General features: G+C 51.6%; 1 protein-coding gene across 1 annotated transcript; it reads right to left on the minus strand.

The window, feature by feature from the left end:
* Window positions 1-4,913: 4,913 nt before the first annotated feature.
* TRAM2 (translocation associated membrane protein 2) lies at window positions 4,914-20,605 on the minus strand. The gene is made up of 11 exons (XM_014872906.2): window positions 20,405-20,605; window positions 13,102-13,165; window positions 10,844-10,953; window positions 10,513-10,629; window positions 8,888-8,946; window positions 8,280-8,364; window positions 8,113-8,183; window positions 7,348-7,452; window positions 7,063-7,221; window positions 5,948-6,117; window positions 4,914-5,346 (listed from the first exon to the last, which is right to left on the minus strand). The coding sequence occupies exons 1-11, from the start codon at window positions 20,522-20,524 to the stop codon at window positions 5,273-5,275; spliced, it is 1,134 nt and encodes a 377-aa protein (XP_014728392.1). The 5' UTR covers window positions 20,525-20,605; the 3' UTR covers window positions 4,914-5,272.
* Between the last annotated feature and the right edge of the window lie 41 nt (window positions 20,606-20,646).

Below are 20,646 nucleotides of genomic sequence, written 5' to 3' on the forward strand. Positions count from 1 at the left end.
GTCTCCAAGGGAAAGGGAACAGGGGCAGTTGGCATAGCAATAGTTATGACACTCGTGCTCTGTTACTCATCTCCCCGTGAAGGTAACGTGGCAGGAGCCTTCTCACCCCAAGTGACACCTGCCAGGTGTTGCCATGGAGCACACAGAAAAGGCAGCTGGCACACACACAGAGAACAAAGCTCTTTGGAACAAAATGCTGCTTAAAATCAGCTTTTGTGCCGTGGATTCCCACTTCCCCTCAGACAGCTGAGAGTCTCCATGCGACAGCTCCCTCCTGTCTCCCCTTGTTTGGAAAGGTCACTGCTCTTCCCTTCTGGGCCTGTTTTGTTCTGCTGCTCACCCTGACCAAGGATCATTCCAGGGATCTCTGGTCCACCTCGGATTTCAAGGGACCAAAAACTTACAGATGAAATTAGCTGAGCTGTAGAAAGTCAGAAAATATTTTCTGCATAGGCCACAAAACCATAACGTAACCCTCAGCCAAGTGATGTCGTGTGCCTGAGGCCAGCTGCACAAAATATACAATATAGCTCACCAAAAATATCTGCCTAACCACATCAGATAAATCATCTCCTACAAATACCCTTATCCTCCACTCCCTCTGATGAAAGCAGCCACAAATAATGAACTCGGGAGCAGCTGCCTATGCTGTGGACACGGGAAATGTGGCAAGAAGAATCCCAGCTGCAAGAGCTTGGGGTGACAGGATGAGGGGGAATGGCTTTAAACTGAAAGAGAATAGATTTAGATTGAATGTTAAGGAAAAAATTCTTCTCTGTGAGGGTGGGGAGGCCCTGGCACAGGGTGCCCAGAGAAGCTGTGGCTGCCCCTGGATCCCTGGAAGTGTCCAAGGCCAGGTTGGATGGGGCTTGGAGCAACCTGGGATAGAGGAAAGTGTCCCTGCCACATGCACAGCTTAGCAATAAAAATAAAGCAACAGTGGAAACAGCACTGGAAGAATCTATGCCTTTTATTTATTTATTTCAGAAAAATACTTCTGCTGAGTTTATCACAAAAGTCATTGAACAACGAACAACAACAAACAAAATCCGTACAAAAACTGAAGTGACAGGAAGAATGAAACAAACAGGATAAAATACCAGAGACTGTTAATTCCCCCCACCCCCTCCAAAATCAGGAAATTTGCACTAAAGCATAAATATGGAAGAACAGAAATTGTCCTCGAGTTCCTTTGCTGAAGTTTGATCAGCCAAGTTCAACATTTTTGAGGAAAAACTGCACACCTCTGCCTGGCTCTTCCAACAGCCATTCTTCCCAGGAAAATGCCACACACAGCTCCAAGAACATAGTTCACTGCTGGGCATAAAACTCATTAAACCAACCTTTCATCCCCCATGAAGTTTCCTGGAAGGCTGTAAGTCAAACCCCACCATCTCCATCCACTGTTGACACAATCTGGGGTCCATCTACCAAAGGCAAGAGCCTGAGGCTTCTGTAAACTCCCAGGCACTGCAGCAAAGGCAGGGTGGCTCCAAGCTTCCAGAGTCACTTGGAGGCAAGGAAGAGATATCCCAGAGTGGCCACTCTTCCCTCAACCAGGAAGCCTACCAAAAATACTTTTTAAAACACTGAGTTGAGGGTAAGGGGACCTACAGGGGAAGTGGAACTTGGCTACTACTAACCCAAACATGATGAGTAAGAAGAAAGAATCCTAAACAACAACAACAAGAGAAAACGTGACTGTAATGCCCCATAATGTAAGAGTCACTCAAAAACTGTATGTGAAATGCTACATCTGTTCTTCCTCTACCCCTTTCTCTTCCCAAGCCCATTCTCCAACTAAGACAAGAAGAGAGAACTAGTGCTGGTATTTCACAGCTCTTCTAGGCTAGGACAGGAAAACACTACACCCCAAAACCCACAGCCTACTCAATTCCTGACCTCCTTAGGTTGGATAATGGACACAGACTACTAAAGCAGCCTAAAGTCCACAGGAAGGGTGCCAGGAATCATGTCCCACTGGAAGTCTTGAATAATCTCCATCACTTTCTGCACTGTGGTGGACAAGAGCTCTTGTTTGGGGGTGGATCTTGGTGTTGGATTAAAGGTTGGACTTTGACGAGTTTGAAGGCATTTTCCAACCTCACCCAACAATTCAATGATGTTTTCTGCAGATGACACAGGGCTTGACAAGATGGGGCAGGAGAAGGGCTTCCACTAAAGGGAAGTGAGCTCGTGGCATTTCATAGGCAGAGCAGCCAAGGACAGACTGACCACGAAGGGCTTGCAGTGAAAATGCTCCAAGAAAAAGCTCTTTGGGCTGAAAGGAAGGCTGGATCTGCTGAGAAATGACATGGACACAGGAGCAGTTACTGCGGGCTTGCAGCCCAGGGATTGTGCTTGCACTACAACACAGAGATAGGAGCAGCCCATGGCAGCCCGTCTGATGGAGGGGATTGCAAACCTCCAGGATGACAGTGGATATTGCCTCATAACAAAGGCTCAGCTCAAAAAAAACCAAAACAACCTGCCAGGTTTGGGTCTAACAAAAGGATGGGGATTTCTGAGGACTAAATATAGGGGAGGGCTAAAAACAAAAAAAAAAAAACCAACAACAAAAAAGTCCCATCATCTATAGGTTTAGAAAACCAAAATCGTAAAAAGAACAAATGGAAACGCTTCAAAAACAAATGTCCCTTTTCCTGGTAGCTCTACCAAAAAGAAAACAAAACACACATAAATGTAGCATATGTTGTACATATGTAGTAACAAAGGAGGGTGTTCAGCTACTGCTATAGTGCAGAGAGGCTACAACATAAGGCACTTGGGATACAAAGCATCACCAGCTATGGAAGAGATAGGATTGTGCAAGTGGAAAAGTTGCCTGAAGCCAAGCAAGCAGGAGGAGGAATCATTCAGCAGCCATGTTCTTGGGGGGCTCCATGTGTAACCTGCTAACAGAGTCAGCAGCTCGGCTGCTGTGAGGCCTGGCCAAGGGTCTGGGGAAGTGCCAGCCAGCAGTTGCTCCTGGAGGGCACTGGCAGTGGATGGGAAAAGGCAGGAGAAAGAAAAAACCTCTCACACTAGACCCTTTCCATGTCCTCCCCAACATAAAGCTCTTTCCCCTCCAGTCATGCTGCACCACGGGTCCTGTCACTGCCTCTGAGCTAAAAAGTGTTTTATCCTCTCAGCACAGGCTACAAGGAGCAATGGCAAGGTACCACCCAGGGCTCTGCTCCAGCCTCCTTCCCCAGCTCCCCTGAAAACAGGGAAAGCCCTCTCCTGCCAGTATCCCTCCCTGGACACTCAAATGTGGGGATTGAGGAACAAGTGGAATTTGACCAACTGTCCTCATGTCCCTGCACATTTTCTCCTTCCAGTGCCTCCTCAGCAAGGAGAGGGGGAGGGACAAAAGACACCCAGATAAATGGGAAAAAAACCCAACTCAACTCAAAGAGGGGCAGAAAATCAACTGTCACCCATTCCTCACAAAACACGACTGGCGAGAAGGACAACAGCACCAGTCTCAGGCTGGAATTGCACTCAGAGCCAGAGCTCAGCTGCCTCCGAGGGCTGAGCCAGGGGCACGCCAAGGATCAGTCCTGAACTGCACATGGAGAGCACCCCAGCTCTGTGTCCCTCTCCTCACCCAGCCAAGGGGACACCACGAGTCCCCTGTTCCTGCCGTGGTGAAGCAGAACTAAAGCTACAGCTGACTTCGCTGCACAAGGGGCACCAACAGCAAAGCCCAGCTCAGGAACCGCCCCAGAGCACAGTGTGGGGACAGAGGGGCCACTACTGCTCACCTGCCAAACCCAGCCTGGCGTGGCACCCCAAAAAGAAGCCCAGCGAGATGGCACTCACCCACGAAAGCCCAAGCAGATGCTGCTCCCCAGCAGAGGGATCAAGCTGGTGGGATCTGGCTTTCCACAAAACCTCTTGCCAGCACATGGAGGTGGCAGCGGGCAGGAGCAGGAGAGGAAAGTGGTCTGCAGCAACAGATGGCCTCTGAGGTAGATTTGAGACAACTCCATCTGCCAACAGCTACGTGTCACAAGCCAGGCTTTTCCTAAAATGCAAGCTGCTCCTTGCAGCCTCGACCTCCTTCCCCTTCCTTCTCTGTCATCTCATTCACAGCTCAGAAAGGGATGAAGGGGCTAGGATTTTTGGAAGAAACCCTGGATTTGATAGCACCTTGGGTGGATACAAGCACTGTATCCTTTGGAAAGAAAGAGTGAGGCTGGTGGCTGCTGATGGCACGGCTGGACTGGTACAGTAGGGACAAGGAAGGCTGAGGTGACAGCACGAGGGGCACAGTCCCACTGATGGCAAAAACCCTTTGTAGGAACCACCTGGATGTGGTCATGAGCAACAAAAACACCAGGTCCACGAGGCACAGACAAGCTGGGCTGACAGGAGCCAGGCCAGTGCTCAGAGCAGAGCAGGACTTAAGGATTCCTGTGGAACTGAGGATGCTGCTGCCCCATAAGAAAACACTGAAAGCTACAGAGCCCTGGGCCCAGCTCTTGGGGCTGGGAGTCCCAGAACAACCATGAGGCAGCCAAGAGAAAACCAGCTGGGGAAAGCAAAGGGTGGGAGCTGGACTTTCCACATGAAGACAAAGTCCCCTCCCTTCTCTGCTGCCCAGCTCTCAAAAATTCTCAAAAGCAGGGTTCAGAAAACCCCATTTAACCAGAGATCCACCAGGAGACAAGACAGGGCTGAGCTTCCTCCATCAGACCCTGGTGTCTCTTTGCAGCATCACCATCCTGCTGAGAGCTAGCCAGATGTGCCCCCATCTCACCTGAGAGCACCCCTGAGCCTCAGATCTCACAGCCTCAGCACATTCCCCCAGGAATCTGATCCCACAACACACATTTGGTGCCTTCAAGCTGTCGTGGCCCTGTCCCAGGGGCTCAGGGAAGCACCATGAAGAGAGGGGAGGAACATGCTGTAGGAGAAAAAAGGATTGTTTGGAACCATCTATGATACATTTGCAACCATTAACCAAAATAACCGAACGCTAAAATAGAAAAGAGAAAAAAAAAATTGCACGCTGGTTTCTGATCAAACAGAGGAAGGCAAAACCAGGAGGGATGGAGAATGTTCCTGTGAGGGGGATGGGAGAAGGGGAAAGGGGCCTTTTTGGTTTTATTGCAAACGGTTCATGAGAGCAAGAAAGGAAGGGAGGTGAGCGAGAGACACCTTGGGAAGATGATCCCGAGCCTTTCACGACGCCACTCGTGAGGAGCAGGAGGAGCTGCTCAGTCCTGGTATCTCGCCCTCCTCCCCAGGAGACAACTCTTGGCTTCTAGGGAGACTTGAGCTTCTTGGTGCGAGGTGAGGTTCCGTTCTCTGCTTTCACCACTCCGTTTTCATGGTAACCTGGGATGGCAACAAAGGAACACGGAGCTGGTGAGGGGTCTACAGGGTAATCTGAGGGAACTGGGAGTGTTTAACCTGGAGAAAAGGAGGCTCAGGAGGGACCTTCTCACTTGCCACAACTCCCTGACAGGAGGGTGCAGCCGGGTGGGGCTCTGCTCCCAGTGAACAAGGGACAGGACAAGATGAAACGGCCTCAAGCTGCCACAGGGGAGGTTAAGGTTGGACATTAGAAGGAATTTGCTCACAGAAAGGGTAAATAAACGTTGGAATAGGCTGCTCAGGGAGGTTTGGAGTCACCACCCCTGGAGGTGTCCAAAGAATTCAGCACTCTGATCTGGTTGACACCATGGTGATTGGTCAAAGATTGGACTCCATGATCTCAGAGGTCTTTTCCAACCTAAACCATTCTGTGATTCTATGGAGAAAGAAATTTATCCCTTGCACAAGCCAAACCCTTTATCCTCTCAGGACTCATTGACATGGGAAACCACCATGACATCAGAACACTACCGGGGACACCCTGCACACAAGCAGCAGCCTGCTGGGGGGATGCTGAAGCCCAGGACTGACACCTCCACAGTGGCACCCTTGCAGCACTCACCCGAGTCCCTCTTGAGCAGCTTGGTTTGCTGCTTGGTGCCGGCGGCGGCGGCGGCTCGCTTCCGACTGCTCTGCTCGTGCCAGTATTCCCTCCAGCGCCGCAGCTGGAAGTGGATGAAGCGCCACATCACCGAGGCCTGGAAGAGGCACACCAACAGCAGCACACTCATTCTGCCAGGGGCGGAGAAGAGGCAGCCTGAGAACACAGCAGCGAGGCCACCCCCAGCCTGGCCTTCCCCCCACACCGGGCACGGTGGCCGAGGTCCCCCCGCGTGGCAGATGCCATCCCTCCAGCCACCATCTCTGCTTTCTGCCACCCCTGAGCCCAGAGCAGGCATCTTCCTTTCCTCCACACCATAAAGCCCTCAGGTTTTGATTCACTGGTTCTTTCAATTTTAGGGCAGGAATGGATAAAGAGGATCATCTCAACCAGCACTGCCCAAAACACAACGTGACACAGTCAAGGTATGATGTCCCCGGATGATCTAAAAGGTGGAAGGGAGCCAAGAAAGACCCTCAAATCCTCAGGTGTGCCAGCAGTCCTTGCTTCAAGAAGCTTGGGAATGACCATGCCTAGCAAATTCTGAACTGAACCCACAACTGCTGCAAGGGTGAGAAAGGCTCCCAGACTTGTCAGACTGCAAGGCATGAGGAACCCATTCCACATCAACAGGCAGCAAAACATGGCAAAGAAGAAGGGAAAATGCCTTTTCCTTGTAAATGCACTTACAGGTACAACAGGGAGCAAGCAATTCTCCAAGATAGGCTTGCACTTTATAACTTCACTTGATTAACACTTTATTTCCTGACGTTTCCTCTCCGTTTTGGCTCTGTGTAGCCTTGAAATCCCTCCTTGCTTCCTTCACACCCCCTTCAGCTCATTAAGACCTTCTCTAAATGGAATCAGGATCAGATGCCCACTGTCTGGATCCCATTTGGATACAGCTTGGAGCAACCTGGTCTAGTGATGGCATCCATGTCTACGGCAGGGGTTGGAACGAGATGATCTTTAAGGTCCCTTCTAATCCAAACCACTCTGGGATTCCATGATTTCCAAACTCAGCAAAACCCACGCTGGGATAACACAACCAAGGAAGACACAGGAGACATTCCTACCTGAAGAGGATATTGTTGAAGAGGAAGCTGAAGAAGTTCCCTCTCTCAGGGTCCAGGGCCTGGCTCTCCACTCGTGGCAGCCCGAAGCCGATGACCAGGATGTACAAGGTGAGGGTGAAGAGCCTGGTGACCACGAACACGACAGCCCAGACATTAAACCTGCAGGAGGGCAAGCAGAAGTGTGGGCAGGAGCAGCCCCAGGGCTGACCCAGGGGGTGAGAGCAGGACCCAGGCTCTCCTGGGCTCCAAAGGAGGATGGGAGGCACAGGCAGCTCCCCTGCTTACAGCTTCTCATTGTTCTCGTCCGTGAAGTAAACCAGCCGTGCCATGTGGAAGAAGAACTCAGCCAAGTACTGCAACAGCAACAGGATCAGCCCCAAGCGGGTTAAGCTGGCAGGGAAGAGGAAGAAAAAAGGATCACTGAGCTGCCAAGTCTTCATCCTTCAAACCCAGCTACAGCCTCAGCCCTGCTGTCCATGAGCTGCAGTGCCAGCCCAAAGCCAGACCTCTGTGCAGCAGTGGGGGTAGGACTGCAACAGGGGAAATCCCCGTCTACAAAACATCAACACAGTCCAAAACAGCAGCTGAGATATATCCAACACAAAACATTATGGCTGGCAAGGCTGCTCTGCTTTTTATCAGAGAATGGTTTGGGTGGGAAGGGACCTTAAATCTCATCATCTCATTCCAACCCCCAGCCCTGGATATCTTCCACTGTCCCAGGTAGCTCTAATGCCCATCCAACCTGGCCTTGGACACTTCCAAGGATGGGAAACCCCCTGAACAACCTGTGCCAAGTGCCTCACCACCCTAACAGGCAAAAATTTCTTCCCAATATCCAAACCTCTCCTCTTTTAGTTTAAAACCATCCCCCTTGTCCTATATACCTGCCTAGGTAAAAAACTACTCTCTATTGAAACAGTCCCATTTATTCTTTCTAAGCCTTTCACCCCACTGAGGACTCCCAGGTGACTCCCACGGTAAAAGAAGCTGCCCAGCCCTCTCCCTGGTGAGGGAGGGAATGCTGAGATGCTGAGGCAGGTGACTCACTTGAGCAGGTAGGCGCCGGTGATGTGCAGCAGGTAAAGCGTGATGCAGCGCAGCTGCCGGGGGATCTCCTCCTGGCAGAGACAGAAAAGCCAAATGAACCTCTCAGCCCTCTCCACCCACCCTCTCACAGAGCTCCCTCTCTCCCAAAACCTCCACCTGGCTCTCACCTTGCGGACTTTTTGGAAGTAGAGCTCAGGCAGGGCGTGCAGCCAGTACGCCAGCTGGCACAGGTAGAAAAACTTCACCTGGTACCTGAAATACAGGGAGGAGCCACATAAGCAGGTCCACGGCAGGACCCTGAGAACCTGAGTGCCAGGGCAGCATTGGGCATCCCTCCACTGTTTTGGGGCCATGAGATTTAGGAGAAATAATTTCAGGGCTGAAATTATTTGTTGAGCAGAGAGCCAAACATGAACTTTATCCAGATGTTTGTGCTGTGGTCTCTGTGCTCTCAGCAAATCTCATTTTTGTAAAAAAAAACAAGAAGGAAGGATCATCCCCCACTACATTTCTGCTGTGAAAAATGAACAGCAAAGAAGCTTTCCCAAGGTGATGCAGGAAACATGTAGGATGAGTATTCTTGATGAAACCCTCTGGAACACCCTCCCCAGGCTCACAAATAAGATATCCCCATTCCCCATGGTCTCACTGCAGCATCCTTGCTGCAGGGTGCATGAAGGGTGCTGTGCTGTCAGCTCCCCACTCCCAGCAGGCAAAACCATGGAGAGGAAGGAAGTGGCCAGCCCCAGAACAAAATACCCTCCCAAGTGCTTACGGCAGATAAACGTGTGGGTAGTTTTCCCACAGACTCCGGGGGTTTGAAATGTATCCTTCCTGAAAAAGAGAAGAGAGGCAAGGCTTCAGCAGAGCAAATCAGGTTATGAGAGGGTGGGCTGATGGTACAGTGAAACAAGGAACTGGGGATGACATTCAAGTCTTGTCACAGCCTGAAGGAAAAAACATGTTCCCTGTGAGGGCCAAGGCTCAGCTCTGGATCTGTGGGTCTCTAGCACCCCTCTAAAATATCACCAGGCCCCTTGTCTGGGGGCTGAAGGCTGCTTGCTCAGTTGCACAGAGCGTCCCCAGCTCAGGAGAGGGTATTTTGGGGTTTGGAATGCTCTGGAGGTCCAGGGGTGAGATTCCTGTAGCATGGCTCAGGGAGCCATGTGTATGGTCCAGAGGCTTCTTCCCCACTGGCATTTCCAACCCCAGCAGCACTTAAGCAACAAGAAATGCTTCTGAAGAGAGAGAGGAAAAGAAAACACCAACAAAAATAACTGGATATGAATTGGACAGTTTCATTTTCCACCTCTTGCCTTACAGGATGGGACTCCCTTCTCACTCCTGCCACACATAAGCTGCCCTGGGCTTTGCAAGGAGATGCTGGCATGGGAAATTTGTCCTGCCCAGTCACCATCACCATTCCCTGTCTGTCCCAAGACCCTTTTTTGGGTCAGGGAAGCACAAGGGTGACCTGCTCTGTGCGTGTTGGGTATTTGGGGAGCACATCACAGCAATGTGGATTGTACAGGAGGCTCCAGCCCCAGAGCTGCTAAGGGATGGGTCTGGCACTGGCCAAGGGAAACCTAAAACCAGCAGCATAAACTGTTTTCCCTAAGTTTCCTTCCTCAGAGCCCTATGGGACAGAGGCAGTGCCAGCAGATCTCTAGAAATGCTGGCCTAGAAGGGAAAGTAGCTCTCTAAGAAGGGCTGGCAGGACTCTGAGCAGTGGGGAGGGGATCTGTCCCCAAGGATCCACCCCCAGAGCCACTGGAGACAACAGCTGGACCCCAATGGCTGCAGGTAGCAAAGCATCATCATTTCCCACTGCCAAAATAGTCAGATCTCTCCCACACCATCTGTTCTTCCCTCCCCCTTCCTTCTCAAAATGATTTTTCCCTCTGAATTCTTTGGGTTGACACATCCCCAAGGAACAGCATGGTTTCCCTGTTTTCAAAGATTCCCTCACCATCAGCTTGCCAAGGAAGGAACCACAAAGAGGGATCCCAAAATTCTGCCCATTAGCCCCATGACCCTGCAAAAGGCACCCAAGAACATCAAGGCACTGAATGTACATAAGGAGGAAAATAAGAAGCGGAGAAAGGCATCAGATCCTGGAGCAGAGGATGGAGATGATGGGGCCAGGCAGGATTTCTGGGGCCCAGCTCCACAAATATTTCACAGCCCATTTACCTGTGCCTTGTACAGAACAGAAGGATCTCCCAAAACTGCCCTCACGCAGTGGCTGGAAAGATCCACCACAGCTGAAAACTAAACCGACTGCAGTGTGTCTGTTTTGGCCCAGAAGCTGCCTGGGGACTCTGCTGCCAGTGGGATTTTGTGCTCCAGAACCCACAGTTCCCCCTGGAAACCCAAATGCCAGCCAGCCCTGTGCCTTACCGTCACCACGACGTACAGGCACCAGATGACAGAGGTGAGGTGGAAGGCAACCAGCTGCCCTGACTCATTGAACTTGCTGTGTTTGACCTTGGAGAGATGCAGACGCCTGTTGATTTTCTGGGAAGGAGCAGAGGGAGAGACAACAAGAAAACATGAGCCACCATCAGTTCTCTCTGTTCCCCATCCCGAGCAGCCTCCAGAGATGAAGGCTCACTCATCACCACCTCAGCCCCCACACCACCCACAGAAGAGCATTTAACTGCAGCAGGAGCACAGCCCCCCCGTGGGACTGGAGGGATTTTGAGGACACAAAGCAGGGAATGGTGCTCACGTCCAGGGCGTACTCCTGCACCACTGCGTGCAGGATGATGGCGATGAAGATGTAGAAGAGGATGGTGACCAGATCCTTCAGCCCATAGTGATACTGGACCAGCTCCCCATCTGCAAAGAGACCAAAGCATGGGTCAGACCCCCGGGGCCCAAAGGATTGCCAGGGAAGGGCTGAGTGGGGAGCAGCTTGGATGGGGACACCAGAGAGAGATCATGACAATGCCAGTGGTAGGGAAAAGGGCTCACTCCAGGGTTAGCTCATGGCAGAGGTGTGTGGCTTCCCCTCTAACAGGCACACCTCAAAGGAGGGGACACTAAAAGCTTCCCCCTGCCACTGGGGACAGCTCAGCTGTGGAATTTAGCACCTGGAGGGATGAAGACAGGGGAGGCTGAAGCTGGTGATGGGATCAGGGATCCTCCACTAGGAACATCAGGGCTTGAGATAGGATTTCCACCCTCTCAGTTATGATTTAACACTTCCTTATGATGTGCCACTCCTTCCTGAAAACTGCTGGAGTGGGATTCAGCTGCCTAAATGCAGATGCCTTCTGCTAATCAGAGATCTGAGGTAGCAGCACAGGGCTGGTGGATGAGAAATAGGACTCATGGGAGACTGCTCTTCTGGAGCAACAGGAGACCCAAGAGCACCCAAAATACCCCAGACATCTACATTTAGGTGACTATTTGCAGCCCTGAAGCTTATGGGAAGAAGCAGAGTTGGGAAGACTGCAGGAAGTAGTATCACATGAAGCTCAGCCCACCCCTGGCTGCTGCTCTCCCTCACCCTGATCCTCTCCTGATACCAGTGCTGGGAAGAGACTGCTCTGTCACCAGCCCTGCTTACCCTAAACAAAGCTTCATTCCAGATTTCTAAGATTTGAATGGTATTTATGAACATACCTGGCACAAGGATATGAAAACACCCTGTCCTTAGGAACCCTCTGTGCTGTGCAGACCCAGAGGTAAAAATGGTGCCTGTAATCCCAGAGCAAGGTAAAAGACAGAACTGCAAGGCCAGAGAAAATAATATCATGTATATGTGCTCTGCCTCCTCTCTTCAGGGCACCTCAGAAGCTCTGGCAGGAGCTGTGGGAGATGTGGGAAAGCCTTGAAAAAATTCAGATTCGTCCCAAGAAGCTGCTGCACCAAGATCTCTCTCCCCACTAGCTCACGCCCTATATTGATACCCCAATACCTGGTCCTGGGGAGGTGGTTCTGTGCCCACTGGGACTTCTCATATCAGGAAAGAATAAATCCCTTAAAAACCAGCAGAGGAAGTTGTCTGGACTATGCCACAGGGGAGAAGGGACCACAATTTAATCTGGAAGCTGAATGATTCCTTCAGCCATAACGAAAGCCTTTAAGGGCAGAGCTTTTATCTTCCGCATGTCTGCCTCATTGTAGCTCCACTAATCCCAACACCCGGCTCTTTCTTTGGATGATTACTCAAACACTCCCAATTAACTGCAGTTTTCTGCCACCAGGCCAGGCTTTGTGCCCCGGGCATTTTGGCTCATCCTGAGCCCAGGCCTTTACCCAAACCACCTCCTGCTGTCTCCACACCAGTGCCCAGATCCCTGCCAGATCCAGAGGGGCTCTGAGCCAGGAAGGAGCAACCAGCAGCCAAAACAGGAACAGGGGCTGAGCCTCCTGGTTGGGAGCTGGGACACCTCCTCTGGTTTGGTTCCGAGCTGCAGCAGCTCAGAGCCTCCTGTAATTCAGTCCCTGTGAATCAGCACAGAGATGCTGTGCACCACGTGCATCTGCATATCCTCCTGTCCAGGTGCCATCCTCAAAAATCAGGACAGGGATGACATGCACAGCTCCTTTGCTGGTTGGCAAAGAGGTAAATCCCTTCTGCTCCTCAGGGGGACAGGAAGCTGCTCCAGGCAGGCAATTACACAGTTGGATCCTGCCTGACCAGGCTTGGAGCAGCATCCTCACTCTGCAGGGAGCACAGAGTGGCCCGGCCATTGCAGAAAGAGAGAGGAAGCCCCCCAAATCCTCTGGAAAGCATTTCTTCCCAACCCTGGCAGCATGAGGGCTGGCAGACATGACCAGAGTGGTCTGAGCCACTCAAACTTTGTTTCTTCCCAAAATATCTTGTTTTTAACATCTCTGCCAGACTGCATTTACTGCCAGACAAGACCCTGAGCAGCTGACCAGTAGAGGGTGAGCCCAAGCCAGCTGGAAGTGAGGGTTTGGGGCAGAGCAGACTCAACCTTCCCTTGGGATTTGTGGAGCAGAGGGATCTCTCACCTGCTGTAGGCACACTAACATTATACTGAGGTAAGATGAACAGGAAGGCAGTCTTGGCTGTGACCTGTCAAAAGACACAGAGGGGAAAAGAAGCCAATCAGTCATTAAATCCATTCCTCTGCACCAGTTTTTTTCCTATCAAAATGGGAAAGGCAAATCACCCAGGGAGATGTGCTGGCACCAGCTTCATTTGCAGAAACGCTGAACCTCACACTGGTCACCCACAAGATCCCAGATGCATGTCCAAAAACGGAAAAGAAAGTCTGGGATTAGACATCAGGACATCCAAAACCCAGGGCTGTGTTGCTCACTCTTCATTTGTTGAATCATAGAATAAAATAATGGAATATCCTGAGTTAGAAGGGGCCAAAAAGATCACTGAAATCCCACTCCTGTCCCAGCACAGGACACCCCAAGAACCCCATCCTGTGCCTGAATGTTGTCAAAACCCTTCTTGAACTCTGTCAGGCTTGGGGCTGTGACCATTCCCTGGGGAGCTCAGGGTGCCCAACCATCCTCTGGGGAAAGAACCTTTTACTAATATCCAACCTGAACCTTGCCTGATACAGCTCCAGCCATTCCCTCTGGTCTTGTCATTGATCACCAAAGAGGTGCCCATTGACTGAACTGCTTTTAATTCAAAGAATGATCCTCCCCAGCTGCAAAGCAGGAGGCTTTGTGGGGATGGGGCAGAGCATCCACCCCACAGGACACTCCAAAACTGCACCTCCAAGACCAAAGCACCCTCTAGCTGGGGCCACAGCAAAATCCAGACATCCAACACCAAAAATGCCTGCATCCCATCCAACCCCACACTGGCAGCAGGTCACCAAATTTCCCTTTTCCAGTGGCTCCCAGCCAACCCTCCAACGCTTCACAAGCACCCACCCTAAAACACAACCATTCCCAAAAAGTCCTGTGCCCACCAAACACCAATGGGGATGAGCTTCATTTCACACAGACACGGCTGCTACTGCTTCAGAGCTGCAGGCTATTAAAATCCCATCTGGAAATTGCTCCACAGTTTCTGGGGGAGACAAGGGGACTTTGCCAAGTATTCCCATCCTGCCACCACCAGCATTGAGCAACCGGTGCAGGCAGCCCCAGCCTGGGGACAGCAAACTCCATGGTGTGTTTTTGTGATATTCAGGGATTTCATTGTTTTTTCCACTTAAAAAAAAAAAAAAAAAAGGAATCCCACATGTTGTACTCTGTTTGTGAAGGAGTAGATGCAGGAGATGGAGACCATGGGCAGAGTTTAGGGTGGGAATGGAAAAAGTGCATTGCCTGGCCTCAAGCTGGCTGAGGGAGACACTTCTGGCTCCTACAGACCTTGCTGGCTGGGAAAGCCAAGTTGCTTCATCCCAGAGCTGTACAGCTCATCCAGGACCTGGAGTTTACACCCAAACCTTGCCACAGGCTGGCACAGGGCATGAAACAAAGGCATGGAGCCAGTGGTGGCTGTGGTGCTGCAGGGATGAGCAGCCGTGTCATGGACGTGCTAATGGCAGCAGGCACTGATGGATTTACAGCTCCCTGAGTACCTGGCTGACGTCCATGGCTGTAAACAGCTGGGAACAAGACATCATCTGCAGGTGAAGCCTCCTAACCTGCTAGAGAGGACACAGGCCAGAGCTGTGAGTCCAGGAAAATGACCCCAGAGTATGTCCAAGGTGGGAAGCAATGCCTGGACAGAACTCAGACTCATCACAGTTTCCAAGGATTCTCCCTATCTTCTTTTCCAAAACACCTGGTAGGAAGGTTCCTCCATCTACTCCAGCATCAAGCAATGCTTTGTCCCATCTCCACACCTGTCTTTGCTTCCTGTGGGCTGGAGAACCACCAGCGGCTTTGCAGCCACCCCAGCACCCCTCCACCTTTCCTTACAGAGGGGTAGCAGGTTGTTTCCTAAAGTCTCAGTGAAATATTTTAACAACCGAAGATAAATGTAACCTCCTAGATGCAGGCATCTGCAAGGCAAAAACCAGGTTTCCTTGGCTTGGGAAACAGGGACGAGCACCAGGGATGGGAAAACTCTTCAGAGCCTGCCTCGAGCATTTCACAGGCAGAAGGGAAAGCAGAAGTTTGGAGTGGGAAGAGCAATGTGAGGATTATTCAGAGGCACAAGACTCGCTGTCGGTTGGCTCTGAAACAAGATGCTGGTATGGGAAAGGAAGTGTGCTGGGCACACTTCTGCCCTGCAGGGCAGAGATTACAGCCAGAGCTGCCACTAAACTGCTACTGGCAGGGGCAGAATTCATGGAATCATAGAATAATTTAGGTTGGAAAAGCCCTCGAAGATCATGGAATCCAACTGTTCCCTCAGCACTGCCAAGCCCACCACAAAACCAAAACAGGTGCCACATTTACACAATTTTTGAACAATTCCAGGGAGGGTGACTCCACAACTTCCAGCCTGTTCCAATCCCTGACTACCTTTTCAGCAAAGAAATTTTATCCAATCTAATCCCTGCCGGCACAACTTTTTAGAGGGTGGGAGAGGGATTTGTGCCTATGGGATACACAGAGCAGGGACCCTGTATATTTATTTCTCATCCATTCCCTGCCCTGCATTAAGGGCACCCCTATGCAGAGGGAGATGTTCCTCATCCCAGCCTCATCCTGCCTTACATGAGGGATGTGGCACTTGGGGACATGGGTTAGGGGTGGCCTTGGCAGTGCTGGGGGAATGGTTGGACTCGATGACCTTAGAGGGCTTCCCCTACATTAATGATTTTATGATTCTCTGTGCCTGAAGCAGATAAATTTGGGAAGTAGTTGTCCTGGGAGTTCTGTACAGCCATGAAGAAGGAACCATATCCTCAGCAGTGAGTGGCCTTCTGCTGGTTAAAGCCACTAACTCGAAGTGCAGATGGATGGTGAAGAGACAAAACTCAACGTGTCCACCAAGACCAGAGTTTCCTGAGATGTCTGGATCAGCCAGGACAGGGATGAGGCTGTTTCTCATGGCCAGAAATCAAATCAGCACATCCACCTTGCAGCAGAGCAATATATAAAGACAAGCAATCCCAGCACTCCCATATATTTACTGCCTACCACCAGGTATTTACTCCCTGACAATGTGGTGATTGGAAACATCCACACCTCCACTAGCCTGGAGCTTGCTCCCTAATATAGAGCAGCAAAGCTCTCCCCATCCTTTTTAGAGTCCCAGAATGGTTTGGGTTGCAAGGGACCTAAAAGATGATGTTCCAACCCCCTGCCATGGGAAAGGACACCTTTCAGGGTGCTGAGAGCCCCATCCAGCAATCTAGAAGATGCTGTTTTTACCCCTGCCATGAAATGCTCCACATCAAAATCCCAATTCCACTTGATCACATGTGTAAGTGGCATTTAAAAGGGTGTCTAAGCCCACACATCCAGGCAGTTTAGCACCTCTCCCAGAAAGTACCCACTGCAACTCTCAAACACTAATACTGTCAGGAATGAGGGATGATTTTTGAGCATCCTTCCCCAGGACACTCAATGAACTCCTAGAACAGCCTGCCCAGATTGGTTGTGACCTCCCCATCCCTGGAAGTGTTCAAGGCCAGGCTGGACAGGGCTCTGAGCAATCTGGTCTGATAGAAATTGTCCCTGCCCATGGCACAAGGTTGGAATGAGATGAGTTTTAAGGTCCCTTCCAATTTGAACAATTCCAGGACTCTATGAAACACGTTTCCCTTCTCCAAAGCCTCATCCCTGTGGGATTTGTCTTCACCCCAACCAGGAGCCCCCAGGCATGCCACCATCCCCACGGTCCTGCTTGAGTTAAAGCCACTCTGGAGGAAGGAAGCAGCTCCAAACCTCTGGCGGGGGAGGCTGGGGGAGTCAGAGCCGGGAAAATATTTCCAGGGCTTGAAAAACAACTCAAACTAATTACGGACAAAAAGCTGTCCAAAGGCTTTTCTCACAACTTTGAGTTTCTTTTCCTCCCCCTAGCCAGAGTTTATTGAAAGACAAACTTGCTGATCCACAGTATGGATTGACACAGGCCCTATATGTAAACTAAAGCCCAAACTTTGGACCAAAGTCTTTCAAAGTAAACATCTGGCTTTGACAAAAAGCCCTTCCCAAGGCCAGTGCAGCCCCTCTGCCCCCACAGAAAAACTCATCCCCCAGCACGACACTATTTCCACTGCCTCACCCTCCCTCCTGTTTATTCCCTTTTTAAAAGTAAACCTAAATACTGGGTTTTTTAACCTTTTTTCCACTCTTCCCCAGCTATTTAACCCTTATGCCACCCGCATGCCTCGGTTCCCACATCTGGCAAAGACCAGGGGAGGCAGGAATACATTTTGTTTTCCCTCATTAACAGTGGGAAGGCCTTAATTTTTAGAGTACTACAGAGGGGACCGGGAAGGGGAAAGTATATTTAGCAGGAAGCCTGGAAATAGCAGCTCATTCGTCAGCTGCCTTCTTCTGACAGTGTCACAACCCAGAGTCTGGGAGCCCGTGACTCACATCCCACAATCTGCACAGGGGGAAAGCCCAGCAAGGACACGGAACCACTCCTAAAACAATGGTTTATAACTTTATTTCATCACCCCATGCATAAGACTGAGTCTCAGCTTCCCCACCTTAGAGATTACAACAGCAGCCCACATCTAATATAAAAACTTCTCCAAAGTCAACAAAGTTTTCCCCAAACTCGACCTGACACTGCTCTCAGCAGCCACCCCTGGTGGGACACAAGTTAAACCCAGCCTGGCCTTGGCTTCATTTTTCTGCAAAGCGGGGTGGAAGAAGATATGCAAACTAATTTCTGCATGAGGATGGGAAGCACCTGTTTCATGTTTCTATACAGAGTCACTCAAAATAGTTTTTCACCAAAAAAAAAAATGAGAGGTTTCTTTCTGGGCTGCAGCAGCCATGCACAAGTGGCAAAATCCCTCTCTGGCACCAGGCAGCTGCACAACCAGGTGTGTTTTTACACCCTGAAGGCTTAGCGCTGGCTGGGAAGGAAAAATCCTTTGTAGTGCCCAGCTCAGGACAGCTGTTTTTGGGGAAACTCCTTCCAAGCCTGGGGCTTCCCTCGGTGAGCAACGCCATGATCCTCAAAAACACACACAACACTGGAATAATCAAACCACCTGAAACACCAAGGAGCAGCCTCATGCCACCAAATCCCATCATGACTGGTACCTGCTCCCTGCCACGGAGGAATTACCAACTTGGTGAAACCACGTGGAAAGGCTGTGCACCCAAAAAGATGCTCAAGGTGTAGCTTATGCTGTGCTTGGGCAGTGGGAGATCCATGGCAGCCCCCCAGCATCACCCTGAGCAGGGTGCTGGTGCAAGGAAGCAGTCAGCTCCTGAGGGATGCCTGGGAAAAGGTTAAAAATCTTATTTGTGTCTTCCCAAAAAAACCTTCCCTGCAGGAAACGGCCTATTGTGAGCAGAATTCGGCCTTTTCCGCTGGGCCTGAGCTTGGCTGTGGCCACTGGCATTGGGGAAGGTGGAAGCCCAGCTGCAGGGTGGGAAGCAGGGATGAGAGGAGAAGGACGGCAAGGGATGGTGACAGGTCCTCCTCACCATGGCAAGGGATCAGACCTGCCACCAAAACTCACCACAGAGGTGGCACAAACAGGCATGGATGATTTGGAGGGCTGGGCAAGAGCACAGTTTGATTTCTCCTCCAGGGGAAAAGAAAGCAGAAGGAATAGATGTAACAATAAAACAAATTAAAACACTCATAAGGACCAAGAGCTGTCCCAAGCCCTGTGCCAAGGAGAAGGCAGGGATGGTGCTGTTGGGCACAGGGAGCACTGGAAACCACCCTGGCATGGCAAGCACTGTCTCCCTGAGGTCTGCTGGGACAAATTCAGCATCTGAGGGAGATTTAACTAAAAGACATTTAAAAAAAAACCCAGAAACACCACAAACCCCTACTTGCTACCACCTCCATGGGGAGGTTCATCATTTTTCTAAACTGCCCTCAGAGCACCATATCAACCAAAAGCACCACAGCAGCAAGCCCAGGTACCAGATCCCCAGAACGGGGCTCCCAATATGCAACAAAACCATCTGCAGGGAGAAACCCTGAGATAGAGATGGAGCCTCAGTGGTATTTTCTTTTTAAAGCACGAGTATGAAACTTGCAGCCCAACTCTGCAGCATTTGCATATGGCTTTGGAATACAGCTGGCCCTCCTGGGTTGGTTTTGAAACCCTTAAATATATATATATGTATGCATGCACAATGACACTGAAAGGGGTCCGAGTGCTGCAAGAGATTTGTTCATTCAATGAGTTCGCAGTAAAAAAGGAAGGGGTTAGAAAAGCAGGGGGTTCCAGCGGGGCGGAATTAAGGAAATGGATTTCCTCCTCCTACGATTTGCTACAGAAGGAGCCTTTCCTCCCTCGCCAGGCCCCCCGGCCACCCCTTTCCCATCCGGATTTGCTTTGAAACGTGGCACTGCCGAAGGGGAGGGTTCAGCGGAGCAGGCGGGGGGGGGTCCCGGCCGGCGGTGCCGCTGACCACGGCCCGGAGCCTCGGCTTGGGATGCCCGGAGCCAAAGGAAGGGAAGGGGAAAGCAAAGCAGGCAGAGAGGGAAGGAGCCGGAGCAGCGAGAGAGAGCGGCATTCCCGGTGCTGGGACAGCGGGGGTCTGCGGGCACCCCGGCAGGGTGAGGGTATCCCGGGGATGCCTTCCCACGGCACCGCGGGATGGCCGGGACCGGGAAAGGCCCCGGTGCTCGTCCCACGGCGCGGCTGCGGAGAAAACACCTGGAAAGGGGCTGCTGTGAAAGTAAAAAAGGCCAAAAACATGCAAAAAAAAAAAAAAAATAAAAAAAAAATCCTTCTATTTCCAAGAGCTGGGGATATCAGACAAGGCTTAGCTTATCGCTGTGTGGGGCTGATGTGCCCCTCAGTGCTTGGGACATCCCGGCAGCTGCGATGGGTTTTGAGCAGGGATTTTGGGGCAGGGGTTCTGACAGCCTCTGTGCTCCCCCTCCCCAGCCAAGGACCCCCGGCAGAGCTGGAGCAGGACAGAAGGATATGCCAGCCCCAAAGCCAGCACCAGGCTGGGGTCCCGTGGGGATGTGGGGACCCTGTCGGGTGGTGGGTGAGCCATGGGGAATGAATGGGGCGGCACTCCGAGCCCCAGACCGAGGGGTCCCGCACCCCACAGCCCCCTCCCCGTGCGGGATGAGGGCACCTGGCCCGGCTGGGGACAGAACCGAGCTGAGGAGGGGGGACACCCCATGCAGATCAAGGGGGGTCACCTCATCCACGGGGTGGGGACACACGGACAGCCGGTCCCGGCGGGGGGCTCAGACGGGGGGAGGGGGGGGGCTCACCTCGAACATGAGGGCGATGAGGACGCTGAGCACCAGGCAGAAGCCGATGTCGGCGTGGTTGTGGATGAGGAACTCTTGGCTGAAGAGCGGGTGGCTCTTGGCCCGCCGGCGGAAGGCCATGGCCGGGGCCGAGCCGAGCCCAAACTTGCCCGGGCCCCGCGGAACTTCGCGGAGCGCCGCGATGGCCCCGCGCAGGCGCCGCCGCCTGAGCCCTCCCCGCCTGAGCCCGCCCGGCTCCGCTC

This window comes from Sturnus vulgaris, chromosome 3 (genome assembly GCF_052056855.1).
Source record: "Sturnus vulgaris isolate bStuVul1 chromosome 3, bStuVul1.hap1, whole genome shotgun sequence".
NCBI classification, from domain to species: domain Eukaryota; kingdom Metazoa; phylum Chordata; class Aves; order Passeriformes; family Sturnidae; genus Sturnus; species Sturnus vulgaris.

Coding starts and splice junctions, on each gene's coding strand:
- TRAM2 (XM_014872906.2), bottom strand. CDS start 20,524: ATGGCCTTCCGCCGGCGGGCCAAGAGCCACCCGCTCTTCAGCCAAGAG. Junction 7,453..8,112: donor ACCGGCGCCTACCTGCTCAA/GTGAGTCACCTG, acceptor CTTCCCTGCCAG/CTTAACCCGCTTGGGGCTGA. Junction 6,118..7,062: donor TTCAACAATATCCTCTTCAG/GTAGGAATGTCT, acceptor CGCCCCTGGCAG/AATGAGTGTGCTGCTGTTGG.